This window comes from Daphnia magna, linkage group LG1 (genome assembly GCF_020631705.1).
Source record: "Daphnia magna isolate NIES linkage group LG1, ASM2063170v1.1, whole genome shotgun sequence".
In the NCBI taxonomy this organism is placed as follows: domain Eukaryota; kingdom Metazoa; phylum Arthropoda; class Branchiopoda; order Diplostraca; family Daphniidae; genus Daphnia; species Daphnia magna.
This window is the reverse complement of record NC_059182.1, coordinates 14,484,881-14,512,742: the sequence shown is the minus strand read 5'-3', so window position 1 is coordinate 14,512,742 and position 27,862 is coordinate 14,484,881. Positions and strand designations below refer to the sequence as shown.

At 45.2% G+C, this 27,862-nt stretch overlaps 1 protein-coding gene across 5 annotated transcripts; it reads left to right on the top strand.

Moving 5' to 3' along the window:
- Positions 1-27,376, top strand: LOC116929814 (regulating synaptic membrane exocytosis protein 1). Of its 5 annotated transcripts, XM_045170872.1 has the most exons (21): positions 1-1,815; positions 4,150-4,354; positions 5,181-5,655; positions 8,077-8,277; positions 8,356-8,658; positions 8,997-9,082; positions 15,597-15,930; positions 16,046-16,553; positions 16,830-16,995; positions 17,251-17,337; positions 17,557-17,837; positions 18,113-18,310; positions 18,409-18,486; positions 18,857-19,019; positions 19,127-19,569; positions 20,191-20,351; positions 20,980-21,204; positions 21,496-21,853; positions 25,282-25,505; positions 25,585-25,724; positions 25,795-27,376. In XM_045170872.1, exons 1-21 carry the CDS (start codon positions 1,532-1,534, stop codon positions 26,077-26,079), a joined length of 5,205 nt encoding a protein of 1,734 aa, XP_045026807.1. In that variant the 5' UTR covers positions 1-1,531; the 3' UTR covers positions 26,080-27,376. The 5 variants fall into 5 exon arrangements, with proteins under 5 accessions (XP_045026807.1, XP_032793080.2, XP_045026502.1 ...); XM_032937189.2 differs by having other exon boundaries at positions 2-1,815; positions 8,077-8,658; XM_045170567.1 differs by lacking the exon at positions 21,496-21,853 and adding an exon at positions 23,344-23,647 and having other exon boundaries at positions 3-1,815; positions 8,077-8,658.
- Positions 27,377-27,862: the final 486 nt, after the last annotated feature.

The window sequence follows — 27,862 nt, the reverse complement described above, 5'->3', positions numbered from 1 at the left end:
GAGGCGTACCGTCGTCGAGTTTCGATCGCATCCACGTCAGTATAGGCTTCTCTAGCGAGGAGGTAACGAGTGGGTCATGGCGTCGACGGGTGAGAAAGGAGGGTACAGTCAGTACAGCGACAGGAGGTACAGTTGGGTAGTAGACGTTCACTGGAGAAAAAATTCAATGTCCGTCTATGTTTGAAGCATCGTAGATGCATTCTCGTTCGTGTGGTCCCTCTCTGTCGGACGACTCTGCGGGCAACAACGTCGGCCAAGGTGGGAGGGCGAAAAAAGGAGGCGGAGCTTAGATGAATAGAAGGAGAGCGGGAGAGGGGGGCAAAGGCACCACCGTAAGCTTCTCTTCCTGCCTAGACTGGTGTCTGTGCGCTACAACAACTCAGCTGGTGTCTGCTAGCTCGTCCCTGAGAGCGGCCATGTTGGTTTTCTCGTTCTCAGTTGCTGTACACACACACACGCAGAACGCACGTCATTAACGAGCGAGTGATGGTGGTGGCGGTGGTGGAGTCCTCCTCCTCCTCAGGTGCGCCTCCAGACAGTGAGTGAGAGACACTCTCGGTGTGTGTGTGTGTATGTGTACATGTGAGTGTTGTGTGTGTGAAAGTAGAAAGAAGAAGTAGTGACAATCATAGAGACATAGAGCCAAATGAAAATGGGACACACTACACAGCAGCGAAACAGCAGCTCTAGACAGTCAAGTTGAAAATACGCGACAACCGTAATTGCAAGGGAATCAACAATTAGAAACTAACGAGAAAGTGAAGCCTGTCTCACTTTTGCCGGGTCGTCGAGCTCGGCACCGAAACCCTTCATTCGAAATCGATTGGTCTCGTCGTCGTCGTTCAACAAACGTTCTGCACACACAGACACACACACACACACAAATACAGTCCAACTACCAGTGCAGTCCAGTTTGCACCCCAATCGTGTAAAGTTCACTCTGTTTGTTCGTTGACTAATCTGGTTGGATTTCGCAAGTGTCGTTTGGTGTCCATGTGTCGTCCAAGGGGAAAACCCTGAGAGCAAGAAACGGGGTAGCTGCCTCGGGCGAGATTCGCCATTTTGGTCCCTTGATCTCTACACCATCTATCCATTAGAGCCACCACGAAGATGATGATTCTCGAATGAGGCCGTCACACAGCGATCACAACCGACATCTCTATTGATCCCATCATCATCATTGTCTTGTTGCAGCAGTGTGTGCTCAATCGCTAATCTTTTTACAACTAAACAACACACACAAAAAAAAGAAGTTTTGTTTGTTCCCTGATTTGCTGTTCGACGAGATTGAGTGTCTCTTGTTTTTATCTTATTTCTTTTTAATTTGTCGAGTCGGTGGCGTCTACAGTGGCAACACCGTTTTTAAGGTCGTCGTGAGCGTCGCCAGCTCCTCCGCCACTGCAGTGGTTGTAGTGTATTTTTGTGCCCGTTGTGCTAGTGACGTGCTGGCTCCTGCAATCCCTGTGATGCAGCATCGTCAAGATTGCTCTTGCAGACAAAAGACCGGCCTCGATTCAACTTCGAGGCTTTCATGGCTGCCTTGGGTGGAAGCTCGTTGTTGAGTGCCGCCGGTGTCGTTGGTGCTTCTGCCAGTTCTTCATCATCTTCTTCTGTGGCCGTGCACCCTTCGACGATTAGCGCATCAGTGTCTGCCGTCTTGTCGTCGTCACCTGCTGCCGCCGCTCCCAGCCGGGCCCAAGTGGTGGCTTCGCCCATGCCCGATCTCTCGCACTTGACCGACGACGAACGCCGGATTATCGAATCGGTTCTTATGCGACAACGTCGCGAAGAGGAACAAGAAACTGAAATTGTCAGGTAAATTTAAAATAAAATGATCGATGCATTCGCGAATGTTGCCATTGGTTAGTTCGTCGTTGTAATCCAGTGTTGGGGGGGGGGAATTGGGTAAGAAAATGAATGGAAATGGACGTGTTCACCAATAGCAGTCTGTGTTTATCAACGCAGGTATTGCGTATACAAGTGTGACGTTACTGATAAATTGGTTGTGTGACACGGTAACTATCTACACTTATATGACTACATCACGTAAAGTGAAACCGTGGATGAATTTTTCCTAGTACACCGGCCCCTAAGGTTAACGTAATGGCCTATCAACATGAAAGAGAGGATTCAATCGAACAGCAACAATGTGTGTTGACGAAACAACCGATGTTGTTCATTATTGAACTGCTGCTAAATTATTAGCTGTATTTTTTTTCTATTCGTCTCTTTTATTATTTTTAAGTGCCAGTTGAAAAATGGAATTAGTTAATATGGGAACTAGCTTCCATTGGCCCTCTGTTAACGAGCAAAGCGGTACAGTTGCGAAGGAAAAATATGGGCCATCTTTCAACTGGCGAACGTTCCATACAATCCGCCCTTCATTCCTTTTTTTTAAATTCGTGTATGTGTAGGAAGAGAGAACTGTGTGAAGAGCTGTGCACCAAAACGAACATGGTGTCCCCCTTCCTTCTCCCCCGCACACGGTGGATCAATAAGAAACCCCATGTCCGTTACACAAGGCCGGGAAGCTTTTGGACTCCTCCCCTTTCTTCCTTCTTCTCCGTTTCTATGTGCCATAGCACAGCGACGACTCCAAAGCCATCTCTTTCTATAATCCCGTGAAGACGACAAAAAGAAAGTAGATTTTTTTTTTATTTACATTATCTGTTTGTTTTTTTTTTTTTTTTTGGGGGGGGAGGGGTTGCACTGCCACACAGCTACCTCCATCCGACGACGCCAAGTCGGACTACTTTTTCGTATCATCAGACTATCTTCTTTGTCGTCGACTATATTCTCTCGCCAATGTCAGTACAGATGTATACACAACGACAGAAAAATTAATAAAACAAAATTCCGCGGTCACATTGGGGGGGGGGGGTAGTAGTAAAAATAAAATGGGAAAGGTTCCATTTGATGACAACGGCAAGTCGAAACAGCAATAATAAAACAAAAAAATATTTACGATATCCTGGGAGATCTTCCTAGATGATGTTATACAGCATCAAAGGATCGTACAATAAGGCATCTAGCGGCTGATAGAGGGAATACTCTGCGACTAGTCGAAGCGGTTGAACACGTTGAACGCGCCCTGTGGTGCGCGTCGGATCGAGTGTGGGCGTTTATTGGAAACATACGGGAGAAAAAAGAAGAAGAATATGAGCAAAAGCTTGTGGTTCGTTGCGTGGGTGTTTTTTTTATCAAGTCGATTGACCTTTAGACATTTCCGTTTCCCCCTTACGACGCCACCCCGCAATTGCCACCCGAAGCTTGGGTCGTTTTCTTATATTTCGTTCTATTGAATAACGCACATAGACACATCAAGTGAGAGCTGTAACCGGAACGGGGCGGGAATGAATCTCCCTCCCCCAATTCTTCCGGTCGGATGATAGCGAAGAGAAGAAGGATATACAACTGGGATCCAGAAGAGATAACATGTTGCACCAACGTTTTGGATAGCAACTGGCCCTTAAAGAAAAAAAAAAAATAATCTGACCCTCTTTCGCAAACCATCTCACCAATTCGTGTGTTGCGTTTGCCTCGTGTATAGCGATGATTGGGTGTGCGCACGCAACGATTTGAATTTATCATGGTTAACGAGGTAAAGTGCGGAAAAACCCTGGACCAGGTTATATAGCCCCTGGCCGAGGCTACTTATAGCAAGAAGAAAGGGTTGCCCCGATTTTTGTTTCCAGCTGTCTGTTTTGATGTTTGCCACTGGACTTTGTGTGCGTTTTTCCATATCCAGTAGGAGAAAGACCCGAGGACCGAGAAAGGCAGTCATCCATCGATCCGTCACTATGAAGGGGATGGGATAGAGTCCGCAGGGGGTTTTCAGTGGGGTTGGTGGGTGGAAACATTACCAGAGCGGTCCCGTGTAACTCGCGAGTGTAACGAACCTAACGATGTTTCAGGTCGGAAGCTAGATGGATCTACTACCGTTGCCCAACTTCCTCTCTAATTCTCCCTATTTCTTGTATGACAGCAGAGAGTTTTTGATGGTCTTCTTGCCTCCCCGTACGTCCATGTAGTTTATTATTCCGGTAGTAAGACAGTGTAGCAATCGTGTCCATACATGATTTCCAAAAGAATAAATAAACAAAACAAAAAATAATCAGTATCCATTTTTGTTTGCAAATAAATTTTCAGACGACAAGCGGACGAAGTGTTGCTCTTGGAGACGGCTATCCGACAAAGAAGTGAACAGCAGCGGAAGGCCGGCGCCGAGTTAGACGCCACCTGCCAGCTTTGCCTCAAGACCAAATTCGCCGACGGATTGGGACACGCCTGCCATTACTGCAACGTCCGTTGCTGTGCCCGCTGCGGAGGCAAAGTAGCTCTCCGATCCTCAAAGGTACGGTCAAACGTGTTATTCTCTACGTGTCTTTGTTTTAACGGCAGGCAAGACGAGGCTTTATTTTCTGCACCGTACTCTGCTTAATCTTTATTTGCTCATTTGCTTCACCTGTGCCTACACATCTGGGTCGATTTTTTTCCTCTTGTTTTTGCTGCACACGTCAAAGGTTAGGTTCATTTCACTTCCATCACATCGTGTTGCCAATTGTTTTGTTTTTTTAACTGCAGACGAGAAAAGAGAAAGAAAATGGCCGACTTGGTTCGTCTTTTCTTTTTGGTTTGTTGTTCGTGACGCTTTATTTGTTTGTTTTTTGGGGCTGGGGGAGTTTGTGTATTCTGAATGTTCTTCTTCATCCTCGGTTTCTTGAGTTTTAAGTGTGGGCCACTAGCAGACCAAAGTCGTTTTCTCTATTGCCCTTTTCATTCGACCATTGACAGATTTGCATTGCGTCTCTTCTTTCTCTTATTTTGATGTCGTCATTTTGATTTGATTCTCGATTCATAGAGAAACGGATTGCATGTCCTCTTCTTCTGATCCTTCTGCTTCTTCTTTCCTTCCGTTTTCTTCTTCCTTCGGTTCTCTGTTTTGGTCGTTCCAAAGTGCTACGTGTGTCGAGCACTGCCTTCTTCTTCTTCTTCACAAAAGTCAAGTGACGTCATTCTGTGTCACCATCAACCATTGTGACTATAGTAACCATTAATCCTTTAGTGTCATTAAGCAATATTTGACCCTCTTCTTCTTCTTCTTCTGTTTCGTCTACGGCCTTCCCATCCCAATAAAACACTTGAACACGTGACATCGGAAATCAACCCGAAAACTTCAGGTGATATGGGTTTGCATTTTATGCCGGAAGAAACAGGAACTAGTGGTTAAAACGGGTAAATGGATACTACCTAGCATCCCGGGACCTATGCAACAACAACAACAACAATCTGGTTTCGGTAGTGTTGGCGGTGGTGTGTCGATCAACGACAAACGGCCACGACTGGAGAGGGCCGTCAGTTACGACAGAGAAAGTAGTAACGTTGGTGTCAGTGCTGGATTTGGACATCATCACAGGACTTCTTCCACTTCGTCTGTCGATCCATCTCCAATTCTGCGAAGTGGTTCCAGTCTCGCTGGAGGGCAACCATCCAGTGCTCTGTACCAGAATCCACAACAACAACAACAACAGCTGCAAACACGAGGGCAACTTCAACGTTCCGGTAGTTTACAGAGTCATGGAACGAGTTCTTGGAGGAACAACGTTCCCCCTCACCAAATATCCTCCGATCTTATGGACAATTCTCCCGCTAGAGGTAAAAAAAAAAAGAAAATGTTTTTGCACGTTCCCATCTATTTTTTCCCTTTAACTTGTCGTTCGTATGGTCCCCCCTCCCTCCCCTATTTTTTGGTTTCGTCATCGTTTCTCTAGTGGACGATGTGTTTAATTGATGATATCAGCCCACAGCTGGTGAACAGCTGATGGGGGAGGGGACGCTTTTAGTATTCTATAGTATATAATTCGGCCATTGTAATCTAGTTAGGCATCAGCGTCAGTAGCAATATCTGGTAGTAGTCGTAGTAGTAGTAGTAGTAGTAGTTCAGCTCCATAAAAGAGGTCGGTGAGGGCCAACGCTCTGTAGCGCGATTTTGTTGGCAACAGTTTCAAACAAAAAAAAAAAAACCTTTTTCTTCGCAGTTTTCTTCTTTTTCCTGTTCTACATCACATCGATCCATTTCTTCTCTTGGCCCTCTTATATTATTTCTACCCTCAGCAGTCGTCCTCTCTTCGCTGTCTGTCCTTGTCTCACAATCTCTTTTCTCCAAGAGTCCGATTGGATTAAAAACAGTCTCTTTATATGATGATGGTTCATATATACTTTGTCGTCGTCATCGTTGTAGTAGTCAAGAGGGCCCCGTAGACATGAACTAAGAGAGTGAGGTTGAAAACAAAGGAAGACAAAAAAAAAAAAATGGGGCCAGGATCGTTCAGGTTTTGTCACCGGCAAAACCGAATGACGCGAGTGGTTTTTCTTCTTTTCTTCTTCTACGTCGGTCGAGAGTAATAACCCGGCAGTTTGCCCGATGTATAAATCAAGCTCTACGCAGAGAGGTGGGTTACGTGAAGGTTTTTGCCATGGATGGCAATGGGGTGGAGCGTTGAGTTGAACGGCTTTTATGTATTGATCCTGTATAATATGCGTCTCTCTAAAGCAAAAACAGCGAACCAAAGGCAAACCCGAGAGAGAAAGAGACGAACGTAAAGGTGTAGTTTGTACCTGTACCAACTAGCTCCTTGGTTTAAAAGTCGTTTTTAAAAATTTCATTTGAAAATAATAAATTAATTCATCTTTTACGTTTTGAGTGTATACCATTGCGTTTTCCATTTCGTCTATTAGTTATCTTATCCAAGTCGAGTCCGTGAAATAGGCGAAGACAGAAGAACGCAATGCAAAATCGGATGTGTCAAGATGAGTAACGTTGATCCGCAAAGGCGACTGCATTTTTCTAACGTGTTTGATACATATCTTTCGTCAAACCCCCCTCATGTCGGAAACAAAAGAAAAAAAAACAAGCGGAACAAAAAAGAAACTCTGTATAGGAAAGCGATGGAATAAGCAAAGAAGGCGATTGGCCCGAGACGATGCTGTCGTTCAGCCTTGAAACCTAACCGACACACACACACACACAAAGATATTGATTGGCGTATCGATCAGTTTTGCCTCTGGCCTGCCGGGAGTGTGTGTGTGTGTGTGTGTATATTTTCGCGTTACTAGGCAGCTAGAGCAGCACGAACCTCCCGCCCACCCTTTTTTCCCTTCCCTGTCTTTTTTTTTTTTCTTACCTTTTTTCTTCTGTTGGGTCGTTGTAGTCCAACTCTTCGTCCGGTCGACCGGTCGGGTAGCGAGGAGGCCCATTCTTTTGAGGCCTCCTATATCCACTTATTGTATGTAACGTATATATATATATATAAATAAATACGGTGATTGAGAGCGAGTGCTATCCTCTTTTCAGCCATCGTTCGACAAAGGAAAAAGATCGTTCGTGTTGAAGCAAGAGGCCAAAAAGCGGAGCCAGATAATGGAGCAGAAGAAACAAGTTGCGCCAACAGAGTTGCATCATTTTATATATATATATATATATATACTGTATAGACCCCCGTTGTAGTGTATCTGCAGTCCTCTCCGTCTTTTCTTTTCTCTCTTGTGTCTTTTCTCTCTTTTTTGCAAAGTCTGCTCTTTCTCAACCTGCGAGAAAGGACGACCAGGGAGGGCGGAGGTGATTGTGTGTTCTGATCTCTTTATTTGCTCACTCTCTTTCGTCTCCACTAGCAGCAGCAATAGTTCTCCTTTCATCATCTTCAATTCTCCGTTTCTTTATACGGTCTTAAGAAGATGGCAAGAAAGTATAGCGTTGTAAGTTGTAACGTGGTATCCTAGTGAACCAGACTGCGGCAAAGTCCAGGCCTTTTCGCTCCGCTTTACCGCACTCAATGGGCTGGAAAGGCTTTTCATCATCCGAAACCGCTGCGAATAATGATTTCAGCCGGGCTCTGTATATAACGATCATGTTCTATACAGCAGCGCCCTTCTTTTTATTCCATTGTAGCTAAACCTTTCAGGGGGGATGTAGGACACTGATCAAACGTGATTTTCACCTCATACATCGATGACTGATGATAATTTCCCCTTTTTTTCATCGAATTTGTTTTCTTCTCTCTTTTGTGTGTGTTGAAGGAGGCGGTGGACCGATAGGCAGCGGAGGCGTAGCGGAATACGGAAATTTGCCACAGCAGCAGCAGCAGCAGCAACTGATTTATCCTTCTTCCGGAAGAGGTAGCAGCGTCCCTCTGACGGCCGGTATGGGCAGCAGTTCCGGCCAACAGCACCAACAGTTCCGACGCGGTGCCAGCAGTAGCTCCTGGTCGGACTATCGTGGTGACAATTTTGACAAACTCAATCCGCAACAGCAACAACAATTGAATTCGGTTCATCCGCGCTCCAATCCGTCATTAGTGAAAGTGCGCAGCAGTAGCTACGATCACGGTGACTACTATCAGGACGATTACGGTCGTGGCCAACGCAGTGACGCTGGCCAGCGGTTAGGCGGAGGTGTTTCATCCGTCGAACGAAGCCTTCCGGTTCGTCCGCAACAGCAGCAACACTTGCGTCAGCAGCGACATCCGACCCATCAGCATCACAGCCATCATCATCATCACCGACAACACCAATCGTCTTCCGAGGAGGAGCTACGCTCCACGTCTGAGTGCACTAGCTGCGAGGATGTCGAAGTCGAAAGCGAATCCGTCAGCGAAAAAGGTAAGCCAATTGCTTTCGTTATGCTCGTTAAAATCGTGAAAGTAGGGAATTTTGATTTCATGTTTTGCTCGTCGGAGTCATTTGCATATGAAGGACAAATAATAATCAAACATGTTCAGGAAATCCGTTTTTAAGGTGTCAGAGGGAAAGTCAGATTTGATTTTTGTGTGCGGCTTTTGGAAATTGAAAAGTGTGCAAGTTGTTTCGTCATGTGCAAGTTAAGGAAATGAGTTGAAACCGAAAAGGGATAGAAAGAAAAAAAAAGAAATACGAGAAAAAAAAAAAATCTATTGAAAGATCGCAACGTGTGTGTCCCCCGTATCCTACCGATTGTCTAGGTGAATTGGATACGGTCAACGATCGTTCGTGGCCAGCCAATCAGGCCGGCGGTCGCCACCACGGCGGCGGCAAATTCAAACAAGCGGTGAGCCATTAAAATTACCCACCACCATAAATGGTCATCATGTATTTTGTCCATCGCGTCTATTTTTCTTAGTTTTTATTTAATTGGTTATTGTTTGGTTTTTGTTTTTGTTTTTAAAAGCGCCTTTTTACTTTGGGTTTAAGGTTGTTTTGTTTTATTCTCTTAAGTTTTCAATTCATTTTCGTTCTCTACGAAAGAGCCGATTTTTTTTTTTTAATCCATCAACAATTCTATCCTCATTTGCAAACCTGATAACCTTCCACAAATCACCACCACCCAAGAAATGTGAAAGCCACACCCGGATGATCTCAATTACAATCATCGTCATCCCTCCCAAAAGATAATTATCACAATAATCACACAACGCAGAACACATTTAGAAATAACTTCTCCCACTTATTTCACATTTTTTATTTTTATTTACTCGCATTCTTTTATTTGTACATTTTTTTTTCTTCTCCATTTCTGCTCGTTGTCTATGTATTATATACGTTGTGTGTGTGTGTTTCCTCTCTCTCTCGCTCTTTCTCTTTTAATACTCTACTACTACTACTATTGCGCGCGCGCTGGGGGCTGGCACACAACATCTATACATCACTGTGTTTTTGGCTGACTGCCTTTTTGTGTGTGTGTGTGTGTGTGTGTGCGTGTGTGTGCGTGTCGCTATATCATATTATCTTTTCCTTTTTTTCTTCTTCTCTCATTCGGTGTGTGTATGCGCGCGAATTTTGTCTTGGATTTTCTTCATCTTCACCGAACGGAGTTGCGCCAATCGTATACAACAACAACAACAACACTTTTTCCCTTTTTTCGCTAGTGGAAAGAGGAGGTTGTTGTCATGCCATTCTTTTTTTTTTCTGTCCCTTTTTTATTTTCTATACCCGCTACTTGTCCCCAATCTTTCACGCGAGATCCGTGAGCCACACACTCAGTGGGAGCAATCGCTTGAAGGGCAGCAAAAAAACTCGTGCAATAGATCGATATATAGATGGAGCTACTATAGGGCTCATCCCTCTCCTCAAAGGAAGGACGAAAAGGGGGGGAAGGGAGACGAAGAAGAAGAAGAAGAAGTAGGAGGAGGGTTTTTCTTAGATGACAGCCAAGCTAGCGACTCTTTGATGACAGCCAGCGAGTCATAGTCAGTAGTGGAGTGACTGTGGAGGAACGTGGCCGAAAGTATACGTGGATGAGGGCGTCATGGTGCTGTGCGTGTTGTTAGGATCCTGCTTGATCAGCAGGGGCCGCTCAATTGTTTGGCCGTCCACTGAAAAATATCTTCCATCGGTGTAGGAGGGAAATTCCATTTGTTCTTCTTCTGTTTCGTTTTATTTCGTCTTTCAAATTTTCGAAAAGTGTCGAAAAGGCGCGTGATTGTGGCACCACGAATGGGTCATTCGAAACAATCGGTGTGGTGCTGCCATGTGTGTTCGTTCGGAGAGAGGAAATGGCATCGAATTTGTATTTTTTGCGTGTAATAGTTATTGTTTAAAGTAAGCCGTGTACATAGTGCTATCGAAATACGATCCCGAAAAACCATACGGTAGGCCTTACGTGTTACACTTAGAGAGGTCCCTGAGGCCGCGGCCGTACGACACCGTCGCAACGATGATCAAGCCGGAGTAGCAGCACGAGCGGAGCGCTGGAAGCAGACGAAAGAGGATACACGAGAAATAGTGGAAGGGACCAATACAGCATGTACCGAGGCGGCGGAGGAGGAGGAGGAGGAAGTGTTGGCAGACTAGGAGTAGGCGGAGGAGGAACAAGAGCAGCCGCGGCGGCAGCGGCGGATTGTTCGGCTCAGCGGAGGAGTTTCTTCCAACAACGGGGACAAGAGAGACGCCTACCGGACGCCCCTTCCGACGGCGTTATCCGGAGTGCCTCGCTACAACATCACCCGTCGTCGTCAATGTCGTCATCTTCTTCGATGATGGCCGTGTCGGCCGCTGGAACGGCCACATTGTCATCATCGACATCGGCCATTGGGACCAACCATATCCACAATCAGCGCCAGTACAACAGTTTGAACCGGAGTATGAGTAGCAGTAGTGGCGGTTGCCTCACCGCCTTGCCGACTTCCTCTTCGAAATCGAACTTAGCCGCCAGCAACAACAACAACACCATCCGTCAACTGAAGAAAACGGTGCGTTTCGATGCTGACGACGAGCCAGCCGCCACCCCTGCTGCGACTGCAAGTAGTAGTACAGCTCTTCCGTCCAGGACTCTCAAGGCCAACGGTCTGATGAGATCCGAATCGTCGCTGCTGGCCAGCACGGCCGACGCCAGCTGGAAAGGCGACAACAAAACGTGGGATTGGCTTATGAAAGGTCACAACACGAGCAGCGCTGACCATCGCCATCGGCATCACCATCAAGACTCTAGAGAATCCGCTGGTCGCGATTCTGGCGTCGAGACGCTAACGTCGGGCGAAGATGTCGTCATCGTTTCTCCTCGCAACAGCAGCACCAAATATCCGACATATGACCAACACAGACCCAAGGTAATAAAACAACCACAACAACTGCCACAGCTCAAAAAAAAAAAACACAAAAACAAAAACAAACACGCATCGATTCTCTCCACCCAGCCGAGTGGAACGCCCAATCGAATTTCTTTCCGTCGTGTATGTAATGTGGGCACATACACAAAGACTCAAATCTATCCCGCTATCTATCCCGCCACACGCACTATATGATACTTGCAGTCTCCGGAAGTTTATGTTGTTATCAAGCGCGTATAATCGATGCGTCTAGGAGAAAGAAAACAAAAATGGCAAAATAAAAAAAAATTAAATTGATGTCAGTGCTGACCACGCAGCCATTGCAGAGCCTTTACGCTAATTACATGCCTGCGTAACAGAACCAACAAAACTATTGCGTCAGTCTTGACCCCCGCTTGACTAGTAAATAACTGCGCTACTCGAGTGCTATCGCTGCTGCCATATTAAAGCATTATCACCAGTGAGTTTTTGTTGTTGTGTGTGTTAGCCTATGTTTAATGCAGTAGTGGTTGTTCCTAGTAGTAGTGGTCGTGGTAGTAGTAGTTGACCGGCCACTTCACAGTCACCGACGTGCTATTGGAATGTGACGAGCTTCCAAGTTTTTCACACTTGGAAACATTACAGTTTTGAAAAGAGAAAAGAGGATTCATGACAAATTTTTAGACTTTTTTGTTGTTGTTGTTGCGCGCGATCCAGATTTCCGTCGATCCGTCTTGATGATGGATGACGTAAATCGCCTATCTTCACTCTCTTGTTCATGTGGCTGTACGAACATTGTCACCACACTTAAAAACAACTTAGACCTTTTTTTTTTGTTTTTGTTTGGTATCTTATTTCTCCAATGAGGTCATCGAACGAGATTTTTATTTCTTTTTTTCTTGGGAAACTGTTTAGTAATAGAACAGTCGCCGTACTATTATCTCGCGTTGCCGACAACGGGATTAAGCATCTATACAAGATTTCTTTTGCCGCGCTATAACTTGCTGCCTTACGTGTCTAGCCAGCACTAAATGATACAAAACGAGAATTGGAGATGTCTGGATATCCTATTTTCATTTTCAAGCCCATCTCGAGCTATATCCTGTAGATTGGAATGGAGCCCGCCAAAAGAGGGGAAAGTGTGGGTGTGTCCGACGATTTGTTTCAACATTTCTTTTTTGGATTGGGGGGCAGCACTAACTAATACTTTGGAGACGCTAGTGGGAGGTGGGTTGAAAGATTCTTACAGCTGACGGATGATGAGTTCCGCTACTTTCTTTGTTCGTAGGTGCTGCGTGATGGAATGGAGAAGACTAAAAAGGGAGTTGGGGGGTTAGGGGTGCGGACCGGGAGACCTTACCCTACAGGAATAAAGAGATCGCAACGGTTGCCTCGCCGTGAATGGCCTCAGTCTCTCTCTCTTAGGCATCTTGAATGTGTCCTTAGACTCTTCCTTTTTTCTTCTTCTCTTTCGTCTTGATCTTTTCTCCAACAGCTCGTCTTTTCCGTCTAGCTTTTGACTAGCAACGACGACAACGACATAAAAAAGAAAAAAACATAAAATAAAACTAAAAAGGAAAAAAAAAAGAGAAGAGAAAAGAGAGTTCGGTCGGATACATCGCGTGAGTCTTCGAGTCCGCGCGCGCGCTGACAACGCTCTATAGATTTAGCTCTCTCGAATCGACGAGCGTGAGTGTTCTGGAATGAGGGGAAGGGATGGGGGGATAGATGGATGAACGGTAGAAGAAGAGGAGGAAAGATGTTTGGCATTTGCATATCGAGACGATACATCTGTGCAAAAGGGTAGAAATTTAAAAAAGACTAGAAAGAGGAGACTAGCAGCACACCATCAAATCTCTTTTTACTCGCCCTTCCCCCCCACCCTTCTTTTTTCTGATACCTACCATCAGTAGGTAGTCTTACCTCCCATGCCAACCTCCCTCCTTATTCTATCACCCATCGTACCGAAAAAAGAGGCAACCGACCGACGTCAAAACACAACAAACAGAAACAAACAGATAGTAGATGAATACGTTTATCTACTACAGGGGAAAGAAAAAGAAGGAAAGACGCATGGAAATCATCGGGCTCAAGTGAAGCAAGAAAAGGCATCAGCAACAATAACAACAACAACAAAAAAACAGAGAACAAAAAAAACAACTTGGTCCGTCCGTCTCTTATTTCTATATACAATACATAGACGCAGAGCTGAGCGAAACAAATGCTGATGGATGGTGTTTGGCCTACGAATTGACTTGCATGTCGATGTGTGTGTATGCATTGCTACATCTAGACAACGCTTGCACGTTATGCTGTTCGGCTCTCTTCAGCTCCCTTTTTTTCCCCCTTCTTTATTCTATCGGCTCTTCTTGGCCTGTCGCAGTACAGACATGGTTCCTGGCTCCTGGCCGCTCTACTTTATATGTATATATATAGATTTCTTCTTGTTCCCCTTTTTTGTTTCCTTCCTTTTTTTTTGGCGACTTGTCTTTCGATATCAATAGACATCAATTGATATGATATGCCTCGCTATATGATTATCATCTCTTTCCTATTCTCTTCTCGTCTGTGTCGTCATTTTTTTTTTAGTTTCTTTTTTTTTTTTGTTGTTGCCCGCTTCCGATTCCTAGCTAGAACTTCCTCTTTGCACACAACACTTACACGTAAAGCTTGTATCGAAGGGTATCGCCACACATTGACCCACAGACAAGTGTACATGGAAACCGTTGCCTAGATAGAAAGAAAGAAGAAGCTTCTTCTCGACCAGTAGCTCTCCTTTATTTTATTTTTTTGGCTTCATCATCATCCCTCTTTGTGCTTTTACCCTGGTTTTTCGTCCCATCCAACGCTTTATTATATTGCTCTTGTTTTGTCCGCGCACACAAGAGTGCCTCGTACTGTATGTCTATGCACGTCCGATCCGTCTATACACTTATATCCGCATCCCGAAACCTCATCCGATAAAAAAACAAACAAATGCAGACACACGGGAAAATAAAAAGAAAGAATCTGGAGAAAATAAAAGAAGAAGAAGAACTCGGTTGCCTTTCATACAGTACGCGCTGTTTATATGCGTATAAAAGACCATGATACATTTGAAATTTCAACGTTTGCATTTTCGTTTAAACCCAGTCAAAGAATTCATTCAACGATTCACAGTTTTGCTGCTCTAGTGGAATTTCTATTGTTGTTGTTGTTGTTGTTGCTGAAAAAAATTCTGCGAAACGATTCGCATTTTGGATGTTTTCCCATTTTCAGTTCTTCATATAGTCCCTTCATTAGAATTTGTTTTTTTTCTCGGTCTCCTGACGACCATGCAACTCGAACAACAACAACAACAACCCAACAACAACCACAAAAGCAAGTCGGCGTTCAGTTGATGGGCCGGAGATTAGATTTTCGCTGTCTGCTGTGTTGCGTTAGTGTATTACAGCTGATATAACACGAAGTGATCCAGTGGCACATGGATACTTGGTGGAATAACTATGTCTGCCATTTCGGAGATGTAGACGAGCAATCTTCTTCTTCTTTTTTATTTGGCGGTTTCTCCATCAATGATTTTGGATCATTTCCTCCCCACATATTTCGGTGGTTGATCGCCTCCGTCGATCGAACTGCTGATGCGCTCGTGGGATTGCCCGTCCACGTTCGTTGATCCATCGATGACGGATGGCGCTGCAACATCGTTGTCCATCCATTGGCATTACCATTCGTCGTGATTTTTCACATTTCTTTTTATTTAAAAAAAAATGTACATATTTCTAGTTTTTTTTTGTTTTTGCCTTTTTTAAAATGTTGAGTTGTTGGGGGTGGGTCGTCCTTTTCCTTCGGGTTTGATTGTTTTTTTCACTTATTCTTCTCATTTTATTTGAGTTTTTACGTTGAGTTTTTTTTTGTTTTGTTTTTGTTTAGTTTATTTTATTTTACTTCTTCTCTGATGATGGGGCGTGTTCATTTGATGTCGTTTGTTGTCCTTGGATGACTTGCGATGATTGAACTGTCTGGTCTTGTGTTTGATCTCGGTGGCAACAACAACAGCATCAGCACCAACTGCAAAAGCAACAGCATCCGCCGGCGCCGCAACAGCAGCATCCAGTCACGTGGCAGCCAAACAGCGACGGCACCAAAATGATTGGCCGCATGATACTGACGAAAAACATGGCCGGCATTGGAGTGGGTGGAGGCGGCAGCGGAGGCGGCGGGGGCCCGTCAGGCGTTTCGAGCATTGGCAGTGCCAGTAATCCGTCATCGGCTTCCATCCTCGGCCTCAAGGTCGTCGGTGGCAAGCGGGTTGACAATGGCCGCTTGGCTGCCATCGTCGAGAAGGTCAAACGGGGAAGCGTGGCCGACACCATCGGACACTTGAGGCCCGGTACGTAAACCGTTCCCATTTATCCATTGACTTCACTCCATTCAGTTGCTCTAAATGGAATCGAGATGGACGTGACAGCAATGCGTGACGTTGTGCGTTCTATTGTTGGGCGTAGGTGACGAGGTGCTGGAATGGAACGGCTATCCGCTGCAAGGACGGACGTTTGAGGAAGTGTATGACATCATTTGCGAGTCGCGTTCCGATCACGAAGTGGAGATCATCGTCAGCCGACCCATCAGCGACGTTGGCCGTCCCAGTTCAATGGGAGCACAGTCAGGCGGGTCTGCTGGACCGGGTGGCCATCTCGGTCATCATCACTCTGGGTACGGTTCGGCTTCCGGCTCGATAGTGGGTGTTGGAGGCGGTGGGGCCGGCAGTACACGCAGCGGTGGCAGTAAGGTCAGCAGTAACACCCAGAGAGATCGGCCGGCCGTCACCGTCACTTCGCCCGCCTCGCCCGACACTCTCCACCCGTCATGGGGCAAAGTCCAGGTGAAATTGTGGTACGACGCATCGATCCAGCAACTGTCGGCCACGATCGTTGGCGGATTCGATCTCCCGCCGCGCCCCAACGGCGCCCTGCGCAATCCTTATGCCAAACTCTTCCTACTGCCTGATAAAAGGTATTAAGACGCGCTTGATCGTCTTCTTCTTCTTTTAGACGTGAATCTCCATCCAATTTTTTCCTGTCGCATATCCATCGGATTATCGATTTCTTATCGACCGTCAATGAGCGCTCGCTTATTGATGATCGGCAAAGTCGGAAACGCATTTTTCAATTTTTGTTTCGTCAACTTGTTTTTGTTATGTGTCTGCCTGTGTTCTGCGGCGGCCGTTTTTTATTGTCCCCGCGTCGTCACATCTGGATCGCTTTTTGGCGTCGTCTGTTGCCGTCGTAGTGAAAAGTCGAAGCGTCGCACCAGGGCCTTAGCGTCGACGCTTGAACCGCGCTGGAATCAGACCTTCCTCTATTCGCATCTGCGCCGCTCCGAACTCAGATCGCGCTTCCTGGAGATCACCGTCTGGGATAGCGATCGATTAGACACTGGACGCCTTATTGGAGAAGTACTTGGCCTTTTTTTTTCCCTTTTTCTCTCTTTTTTTTTATCCACATTTTATTCCCTTTTATTTTCGCGCACCCTGAGAGCCATCCCTATCTGTCTTCAATCTGACATCGTCGGAATGGGGAAAAAAATGGGATGGAAAATGGAAATTCCTTCCATTGCGATTACTCAAAATCATCGATGAAAATGTCATTTTTTTATTTATTTATTTATTTTTTTTTTTTTCGTTTTTCTTTCTTGACTTTTGCGCGTCCAGGTGGTGATTGATCTTGGCGCTGCACCGCTGGACGGTGAAGCAGACTGGTACACGCTGACTTCGCACGAAGAATCCCTTCAAATTCTCGTAAGTCGTTCTACGGCGTCTTCCATAACAGCAATCCAATTGAGGCAGAATAATAACAAAGTTAGTGACCAGTCATTGACTCGTCCTTCGCCTCGAGTGTTGAAAACCTTTTGGACAATTACACTTCGTCATTTTATTATTAATTTTTGTTTTCTTTTAAATGATTGTTTGCAATTTATTTATTTATTTATTTGTTTGTTTTTCTTACGATTCCCGCAGAGGCGGGCGGGATTGCAGATGTCCGAATCAGCCACGTCTCCCGTCGGCTCTGTGGACCATTTGTCACCGCCTTCAACCTCGTCTCGCCTCTCCGATTCCGAACCAGACCCATCGGATCTGGGCGACGGGGAGGAAGGCGGCGGTGGTGGCGGCGTCGGGGGCGGTGGCAGTGCAGGAATGGGTGGTCCACTTCTACCACCGTCGCGTCATACCAGAGCCGCTCTCGAGCGCAGTGTCCGCAGTGACGGAGCTTCAGTCAGCAGCATGGGCAGCAGTTCCAGGTACACAGTTGCTGTTTACACACACTACCTTCACGCCACTAGTTCCACACTGTTTCGTTGGTTACCGTGTCCATACGATTGACGCTTTCTGTTATCAGATTGGCACTTGTAAATCCACTCAAATTTAGTGTACCGTCCATTTTTATTTTACCCGGTACATTGATCCGTTTTCCATTGATTTTCCGTGTGGGACATTGATCGCTTTCGTCACTCTTCTTTTTTTTGTTTTTTGTTTTCATGACATTTTGAAACGTGTTTTCGTCTTTTTGAAACAGTCCACCGTTGGATAGTGACTACGCGGAACAGCGTCGGAGTAGGACGAGAACGGGCACGATCGTGGCCTCCGATGACAAGTACCTCCGAGGTGGAGGACCCATTCTCGATCGGTCTCGACCTCGCTCTCATTCGGCAGCTCCGGATGAAATCGGCCACGATCGCGGCCGGCTCGAAAGGACTCCAAGCCAACGGAGCAGGCTAGTCTTTCCTTCCATTTATTCGTGATGGACGCAGTGTAGATAAACTAAAGCCAGTGTCGTTAACATTTTGTCCGCTTTTTGTGTTGTGTCAACAGTATCTTCCACGACCGAGCCAAGAGTCCCCGCCGAGTCTCCGAACCGGGCCGTCGAAGTTTATCGCCGTCTGAAGAACGGTATAATTCAATTGAATTTCTTGCCAACATTCCCCATTTATTATGGTCCTTCATCATCTACGTCGTCGTCCCCCCTTTTTTTTTTTCCCCTTTTTCAATTTGAAAGGCGTATAACTCGTTCGGTTTTCCAGTGTGTTGCAATTCTTTTTGTATCTTTTGTTGCGACAATCATGCAGTAGGACAAGCGAAAATGAAATATGAGAATTTCGATGTAAACCGGTAGCCATTGAGATAGTCACAGTATGGGCTTGTAGTAAAGCGGGGTGGATACTATCGAGAACAAAATCGCAATAATTCGATTTTTAGCCCGAGGAATTGCCATTCTATTTATATTCGATTTGCGTTGCGTGCTATTGCCATCACTTTGTAGGCTGCCGGATGGATCCGGTCGTGGTGGAATGTACGGCGGTTCCGGCATGCCGAGAATGACCTCACGCTCGGCCACGGCGACTCCAACAGGATCCCCGAAACGGCGACATCTACCGCAAATCCCGTCAGCGCTCCAACAAACCTCTTTCGCAAGGGTCAGACAGGTAAACTAATAATTCTAATTGACATTACAACACATCCCACTTATATACGTAACTTGAATTAAACATTTTCCCTTTTTCATTCTTCTTTCACTTGGATTGGACGCCAGGACGTGGAAGAAAGGGCGCGAATGCTCAAACTGAGAATGGGTCAAATTCCCAACTCTGCCTACTCCGTCGGTGGAGGTGGTGGAAGTGGTGGGGTCCGATCATGGCGGATGTATAGTGGCCACAGTGATAACGACCTTCCGCCGCAACGCCACAGCGTCACCAGAGGCTCGTCGTCTGGTGGTCATTATTCCAGCAAAGGAAGCGGAATGAGCCGGACCAGCCGGTCTCTGTCGGGAGCCGGACCTGATGGTGGCAAGGTACTTTTGTCGCCGGACCGCGAAGGCAGAGAGAGGACTGGACCTGAACGTGGAGGCGGCGGAAGTGGCAGCGGCGGTGCGGGAGGCGGCGATAGCGACGTTGAAAGTCTGGTCAGTTTCGTGAGTGGCACCAGTGCCTTATCCACCCAGTCTGAACGACCATCTGCCTACGTCAAACGTGTCGGGTAAGTAAACAGCCATATTTTTTGTTTTCAAATCTTTATTAATAGGACGGTAGTGATGTAATCGTAATCGTCGTCTGACCTACTCTAATTAATTGCCTATAAGGAAATGAAATGAATGGCGAAACAGAGACTGTAATCCAATTATTCCTCTTCCCTGAAAAACTAAAAATCTATCAATCGATAAATATTCCCGGAAAAAGAATAAAGCCCAATACTTTACTGCGCATCTTAAGCTCCTCGATTAATAGTTCTTTTATATTTTTAAACCGAAAAAAAAAAAAAAAGGCTTAAAGAAATTGAAGTGATAATCACCATAGAATATGATCTAACTCCCTATTAACTTTTGAATATGCCTTTTGCATATCGGTTTACAAATTGGATTGCCATTAAAGATTTTCCATTTTCTGCTTTGATGCTCTTACAGATTGCTTCAGGGTCATTTCTTTTATGCTATCGATAGCTGTTTTTCTTTCTTTGACCTATTCTTGTGTACCGTGTACAACGTACACCGAAGGTTCCAAAAGAAAAAAAAAAAATCTTATTTCTTCTTCTTTTTTTTTTTTTTTTGGATGGTGGGCGGATTTCTCTCATTGCGTCATTATTGCGTCTATGTGTGTACAGAGAGCGCCGAGAGGAGATGCTGACGGGCGAGCTGAGAGATCGTGGAGGCCAGGAAGTCGGGCCAGCCAACAGCGATGGCGGTCGCAGCGGGAGCAGCTTCCGACGGAACCAATTAGGCCGCTCTCTATCGCAAAGTGACGTTCCGGTCACAGAAAAAAACGGTATACTTTAACTATCTATCCATCCATCCGCATTCACACACACACACGCGCGCACACACACACACACATTGTATACACACACACACACAACACGCATTCGGATACGTTTTCTTTTTCACGATGTACAGACATGCACGCACGCACGCGCTCTTTATTTAAGGATTTCCTTCCCATGTTGGCTGCTGCGCTTGTCTGTGTATCTCTTCCATTGGCCGCGGCCCATTGATCGGCTCGAGCTTCTTTTCTTCTTATTTTCGCATTTTCCACCCCCTGGAAGCCGATGCTGAATCTAAGCGGATATAGTCGACCGCCGTATAGACAGAAGAGAGAGAGAGAGAGTTGAAAAGGAAAAAGAAGGAATGAAAATGAAAGAAAATGCCGACATGCAAGAGCCCGTAAGCAACCGAGTCGACGTTGCATTTATACGGACAAAGCAGTTCTGTTCGTCGCCTTGACAAAGTCGCAATGGCACGTGTGTATCATCTGGCTCGCCATTTTGTCTCTCGTCTTGTCTTTTATTGCAATCCGCGCTCAATCTGCGAAAATGTTGCTCAATCTTTGAAAATTCCTGTTTAAGTGTTGTAATCTGGATGGGTTTTTTTTTGTTATTATTGGTAACTGTTTGTAGACGGTAGCCTAAGTGACACGGCCTTGAATAGCAGCTTACTCGACTGCCAATTGCCCGATCGTACATCGTCGTCTTGGCGACGAGGTGCTTCCTCATCGGCCTCCTCTTCCGGTGGGCTGGCGCACAGCAGCAGTGCGTCGCAACCACAGCAACCCTACGCCAACAAATCGGAGAAGGGCGGCCTTTCGAAAAAGAGCAACTCCACGTCTCAGTTGTCAGCCACAGGTCAGTTTGAAAACAAGTTCATTTTCATCATCCGTCGTTGGCCCAATGAGGCGAAATCCAACAATGAGACAAAAATGTTTTTAAGTTACATCGACCTAATAAGAATAGATGCAATAGTGTATAATTGTAACGTTAGTCTGTAGATAGATAAATTAATGGCTAAAATTTCCGACTGCGTTTCAAAATATCAAACATTGGCTAAAATCCAAATGTTCCAACATGCCGATTTTGTGTGCGGATGAATTGTTTTCGGGGGCCAAACCGGAATGTGTATCGCTGCCGGTACTTCAGGTCGGAAGCGCAAAATGGGATTCGGTCGGAAGGACAAAAATGCCTTCAGCGTCCACCGGTCGGAGGAGGTGATGCCGCACACTCTGCGTCACCTGGTGAGGCAGAGCAGCAGTTTGAGCAGCTCCGAGGGCTTGGGCGATGGCGAATCGGGTGAAATGATGATGATGATGAGAGGGACCGAACGAAGTAGCAGCAACAGCAAAACAGGAGGAAAAGGAGGCGGAAGTTCCTCCAGTAATAAAGGAGGAGGTTCGTCCAACTCCAACAGCAGGAAAACGTCGCCAAGCCCTCGACGAGGGCCCATGTCGAGCGCACCCTCCGTCGAGTCTGACGGCGACGGCTCACGTGATAAAGACGGGTAGGCTTCCAAGCTACAACAGCTCAAAATGTTTTCCCTCCCTCACCCACCACCAACCCACCCGTACTACACTACCAACAAAACAACAACAACAACGAACCTACTGTATCATATTTACTGACAGTATGTTTTACAACCACAACAAAAAAACCGGACGTGACCTTTTATAGCCAGGGCCTTGCACTACTTTTTTTTGCCGTGGCCGTAACTACTGCGGGAAATAGAGCGCACAAGAAACTGTACAACTAACTTCTCAGCTCCCGAAAGAAAACGAAGCCAAACACTTGAAATTGCATCAAGGACTGTTGAACGAAAAAAATTATATATATATACGTACCTTGTGACTCGACAGACCATTACTAACTACTACCTAACTATTACCCTCTTGAAGGCATCCGCCAATATCAATGCCGGACGCCTTTTATTTTATCCCACGGAGTTTGCGCTAATTGAACTCTACTAGATGTTAAGACCCGAGTAGACTTGATGTGTACGGTCGATGTGTTTGATGCACTGCTAATGGCTTTTCATTTTCTCCACTACAACACGCGGAGAGACAAAGAAAAATCTCGCCTTTACCTTTACACTTCTCTTTGTTGAACTGACGCAACATATACTGTCCAGCGCACTTGATAGATTTTAAGTTTCGCGTAGCAAAGTACCAATGGTATGACTCATCGTAGAACCTAACCTTAAGCATCGTTAATATTATTCTAGGCTATTTTATTTTATTATTTATTTTTTTAAAATCCTGTATCATAGCTTAACTGCTAATAGATTTTTAAAAAGTTAGTTTGATAAGAAGGCTTTGGTCCCACTTTGCTGTAGCCTCGCTCTTTTTTTTTCCTAGGCTAGTGTTGTGTATTGTTGTAGGTTTTGTGTGTGTATATTAGTCACTTGCAAAAACGAAAACAAGCGCTGTATACACCAATGCACCGGAACAAGCCGACGTGATAATAACCGGCCCCGTATTGAAATTTAGTTATTTGTAGTTCAATAATTTAATGCTGATCGGCATCCGGCATCGAATGGTTACAACATGACTGTGACCATAAGACGCTGTAGTTTTGTTTCTCATTATTTTTACTTGCCATATATTCACGTACATGTCCGTGTGTGTTTTGTCTGTAATTTGTCTTCCATTTTTTTTTTGGTTTAAAAAAAATTTAATACTAGAACCTCCTGGGCGCTCCTTGAACTGCCCAATTCAAACAAGAGTCTCTTTTAAAAAAACCTTTTCATGGGAGGGATCGTGGAGGGAGTAAACATGGCTCATTGGCCATTCCATTCAAGGGAGACATATAGAAGTTTATTGATAAGTTTCATTGAATGAGAAAAGCAAAAACAAGAAACGTACGTTATACACAGACTGAGAAGCAGTTTAATCACTGTCCTACTCTGCTCTCTCTATATATTCCCGCCTCCACCAACCACCCTACACCCTTGGTCCGCTATCCCTGCGCCGCAAAACAACACGGGCCGGCCGATAGAGAGTGGCATGATGCGCAAAAGAAGCAGCAGCGGAAGCAGTGGCAGTGTCAGCAGTCGGGTGCAGCGCAGCCAAGAAGTGATGCCTCTGCATCCGCAGCACAATTACCCGTACCACCAACAGCAACAACATCCGTCGCAACAGCAGCATCACACGCAACAGCAGCAGGCGCATTACGCGGCACAGGTGGTGATGCATCACGGTGGGCCCGGTGGCGCCGTTGCGGCGGCAGGGCGATTGGTCCGACAGACCTCACGGGACTCCAACGACGGTAGTCTGCACAGCGTCAGCTCAGAGAGCTCTTCGTAAGCAGTTGTCCTCAATCCCGATCTCAATCCTGAAACTCTCTCTCTCTCTCTCTCTCTCGCTATCTCTTTTTTCTCTGTCTCATCTCTTTCTCCCGTGCTGAATAATTTCTTTAAAAAACTAATATTAACATGTGGAACGCAACACACAATAAGCGCATCCGCTCAGAGATGATCTTGTTCTATAGAAAACACCCAAATTCCCTAGGTCTGCCTTTTCTTCTTCTTCCTTTCATCACTTGGCTATCTCTTTCATTTTCTGACATTCAATCAAATAAAAGCTGGACGCAGAACAGAGGAAAGCTTAGAATAGAACCTCATCGTTATTGACCCAGACATTCACACGAGTTCCGAGTTGGGTTTCTTCTTTTCTTAGCCTTCTTTTACATCTTTTCCTTCTCTCTGTCTCTCCCTTTTTTTTTTCTTGTTTACTAAGAGACTAGAACTTGGATGTTTCACGAGTCCACGTAGTACTTACCTAAACTTAGCTTTGGGTATCCAATGGGAAAGTAAACGTTAAATATGTTCAAAGGGAATCCAAAAGCCAAAGAAGGCGAATAGGGTTGGTCACGGCCGTTGGCTGGGATATGACCGCAAATGCATCAAGAACTTCTAAGTCATTTGACCAAACTTTTTCAATTCTTTCGTCTTTTCAGAATCGTTTTTTATTTTCTTTCTTGCATCTCACCGGAGAGGGGGGGGGGGCTACCACAGGAAACGCGTTCAATGCATACCCTTTCGTGAGGTTTCTGACCTACTGAAAGAATCCCTCAAGACCCTTCTGCTTTTCGCATCGAATAACTTCGAGACTCCAGAATTTGCCTCGTTGACAAATAGCCAAAAAATTCTCTGGGCATAGTCCACTCTATTGCAACGCCGGATGATGAGCGGACCGCTGTATATGTGTGTATGTGTCTGTGTGCGTGTGTGTACGTCTAGGCTTTTATGTAACTACCCAGAGCTTTCCCCTTTTTCCCCCGTCTTTTCTGTCCTCCGCCTTGTTGATTGTGTTTTCTTTTCATTTTTCTGCGCTAGCTTGGTCGATTTTGGCAAACTCGTTTTCATTTAATTATTTTTTATTTTCAGCTTTCATCTTTCCCTCCCTTTTGGCATGCTGCTTCCATTTGTCTCGTTTCTTTCGTAGTTCTTTTTCCAACCGACCGTTACGGGTTTGCTCGTTGAAAAACGTGGGAACGTGAATCGTTCCATCTCTCTTCTCATTCAAACGGGGGGGTGGACGTGGCGCTAGAAAACTGGACAATCGAACGGACTTTGACAGCTTTACTTACAGACAGACTAGTACTATATCACTACACTTAATCTACGACGACTATTGAACGTTTTTCCATACACACTGTCCTCCTCCACTCTTCTTTTTTTTATCCCCTTTCTGTCCTTCCTTTCTATATCCGTGTCTTCATTCTTACCGACGGGAACAACTTTTATCTTCGTGCCCGTCATTTCAAGAGAATTTAAAGACTAATCGTCTACGCTATTTTATTTCTTTGTTTTTCATTTCTCTCGGGGGAAAAAAATCCGGATCGTGTGTCGTTGTTCAACATGAACAAACAAAATAATTGTGACGACAATGACAAATAACACATCAATCATCCACTAAAACAACAACAAAAAAGATGGGTGGGCTTAGCACGGTTAACGGCCGAAACGGCTGGAAGCGGACCACTGGCCGATTTCGTCGAAGGTTTAGGTCCCGGTCAGCTAGTTGGCCGGCAAGTTTTGGCCGCACCGGCCTTAGGTGATGTTCAACTGGCATTATGTGATCGCAAAGGACGATTGGAAGTCGAAGTCATTCGGGCTCGCGGTCTACAAGCCCGCACCGGGTCCAAACTACTGCCAGGTAAAACGAAAAATTCAGTTAAAAAAAAAAACAAACAAAAAATCTTCTCATGTCTTTTTTCATTCAATATTTGACGTAGCTCCATATGTGAAAGTGTACCTGGTGAGCGGTAAACGCTGTCTAGCCAAAGCGAAAACGGCCACGGCTCGACGGACGCTGGATCCGCTTTACCAACAGCAGCTTTCATTTAGTATTCTCTATCAAGGATGTGTTCTACAGGTACTAGACACCGATTCCCTTTTTTTTTTTTAAATAGAATCGTATAATCAATCTTCTTAACTGGCAATAGGTGACGGTCTGGGGTGATTACGGACGGATAGAAGGCCGCAAGGTCTTTATGGGTGTGGCTCAAATTTTGCTGGACGATTTGGACTTGTCCAACATTGTGATCGGCTGGTACAAATTGTTTGGCACGGCGTCGTTGGTCAGTTTGCCGCCACCTTCATCACAGCCACAGCAGCAACAACAGCAACAACAGCAACAACAGCAACCTCAACAATCACAACAGCAACAACAGCAACAGCAGCACTTGCCGCGGCGAAGTTCCCAACATAGTCTCGACTCCGTCGGTTGAAAGTGTTGCATCATTTTCAGACGGAGAAATGAAGAACGGAGTCCCAGCCGAGCCACTCAGCCACATCCACCATCACCACACGTGTCCATCACACATCCACAGCAACACCTTAAACCTTGGCGTGTTCAAATGCATGTCGTTTCTTCCTTCCTCCTCATCCCGCGATTCGATAGTTGTTGCTTTCCTTTCCTCGTCCTATTCTCTCTTTCTCCTGTCGCCTCCCCACACAACTGTCAACTTCTTTTATTGAAGCAGCTCTCCTTCTTATTCAATTAGTCAAAGAAAAGAAAAAAAAAATACTAACTAATCACGCCTTACAGGTGGCGAAGCTGTCCAAGTCCGATTAAAGTTCTCTCTTTCATTTTGTCCGCTCCCCTCTCGTTAGAAAGTCTCTTATTCTCGACTTTCGTTAGTCCGAATTGGGAGAAAGAAATTCAAAGAAAAAGTGAATACGAAGAAGAAAGGAAAGGAAAGAAAATGCAGACATCGAACACTCCGTTCGATCCGGCATTTTTTTTTTTGCAGTGGCATCTGGACAAATGGATTTTAAAAAAGAAAAATATTGAAAATCATTCCTAATCTGTGTTATTGATTGTGTTGTTCCATCGTTTGACAAAGCCAGTATACTATAAAATTAATCAACAATATCTCTCTCTAAAACAAAAAATCATGGAAAAAAAAAAATATCCCCTTTATTTCTTTCCCGAACATCCTCCATGTCCTTGTTTCAAAGACTGTCGGTTGCGTGTTAAATGCATATCTCCCGATCCTGTGTGGTGTTTGCGAAGACGATTGAGCTCAACGCGGAACGGTTCATCTCCATGGATTCTGCGGCATTATTCCGGACGAGTCCCATAATCTGTTCTCTGGTTTTGTCTTCGTTTACCACCCCCCCAACTTTTCTTTTTTTTTTTTTGGCTATGGGACTCTCTTGCGTTTCCTACGTGCCGATTCATTGTCGGTTCATCGGTCTACGCTGATTTGTTTTTTCTCTCTTGTTTTTCTTTTCCAACTTGATTTCATCTTCGTGCTCGAATCTTTCATCATCCAATTTTCACATTTCTCTCTTGTTCTTCTATCTTCTTCATCCAGCCTCTACCATCCTCCTCGTGCCCCTCCTTTCATCCTTCAGCTCCTTATATTAAAATTATAATAAGACTTCAAAGATTTTAAACAAAATTAATAATAATTAACGGTCGTTGGCTGTTTGAACCAACTGATTTATGCCCTTGCTTTATTTGCAATGCGGTTGTGATTTCTCATGTTGTAGTGGACATTACAGAGCATCAAGGTAAAATCATTTATCTTTCCTTCTTCTGTTCCTCCAAGAACCTATTAGCAATATGATCTCATCGATCCCGACGAGCTCAACATTTCGGGGGAAAAAACGTCAACAAAGCTGCACTGAAGCTTCCAGTTCGCTTCTTTTTAGTCAGCTAAAGTCGTTTGGTTGTTTTGTCCCATCCGAGTATCAAACCGTTTTCAATGGCTTCCGTTGTTAAAAAAAAAAAAAAAACCAGGGATATCAGTTCAAGGAAACGCGGCTCGTTCTCCTAATGCGTGGAGAATCCCACATGGGAAGGAAGGAAAGAACGCTTTATTGGGATTCCTTTACAAAATGCCAACACGACTCTACTGAAAATCGATAATTTTAATAATAAATAACCATCGTACAGACTGGCCAATCCGTCTGACGGAGAGACATACCGGTACAGTTTGAGCCGCTCTCCCTCGCTGAGCTCTGCAAAAGGTCAACAAGATCCAACTAATAACAGAAGTAGAA

Excerpts from the sequence above, each read along its gene's own strand:
- LOC116929814 (XM_032937189.2), top strand. The coding sequence starts at position 1,532 with ATGGCTGCCTTGGGTGGAAGCTCGTTGTTGAGTGCCGCCGGTGTCGTT. Across the intron at positions 21,854-25,281 it reads GGCTCACGTGATAAAGACGG|ATGGGTGGGCTTAGCACGGT; the intron begins GTAGGCTTCCAA and ends ACAACAAAAAAG. Across the intron at positions 25,506-25,584 it reads CGGGTCCAAACTACTGCCAG|CTCCATATGTGAAAGTGTAC; the intron begins GTAAAACGAAAA and ends TATTTGACGTAG.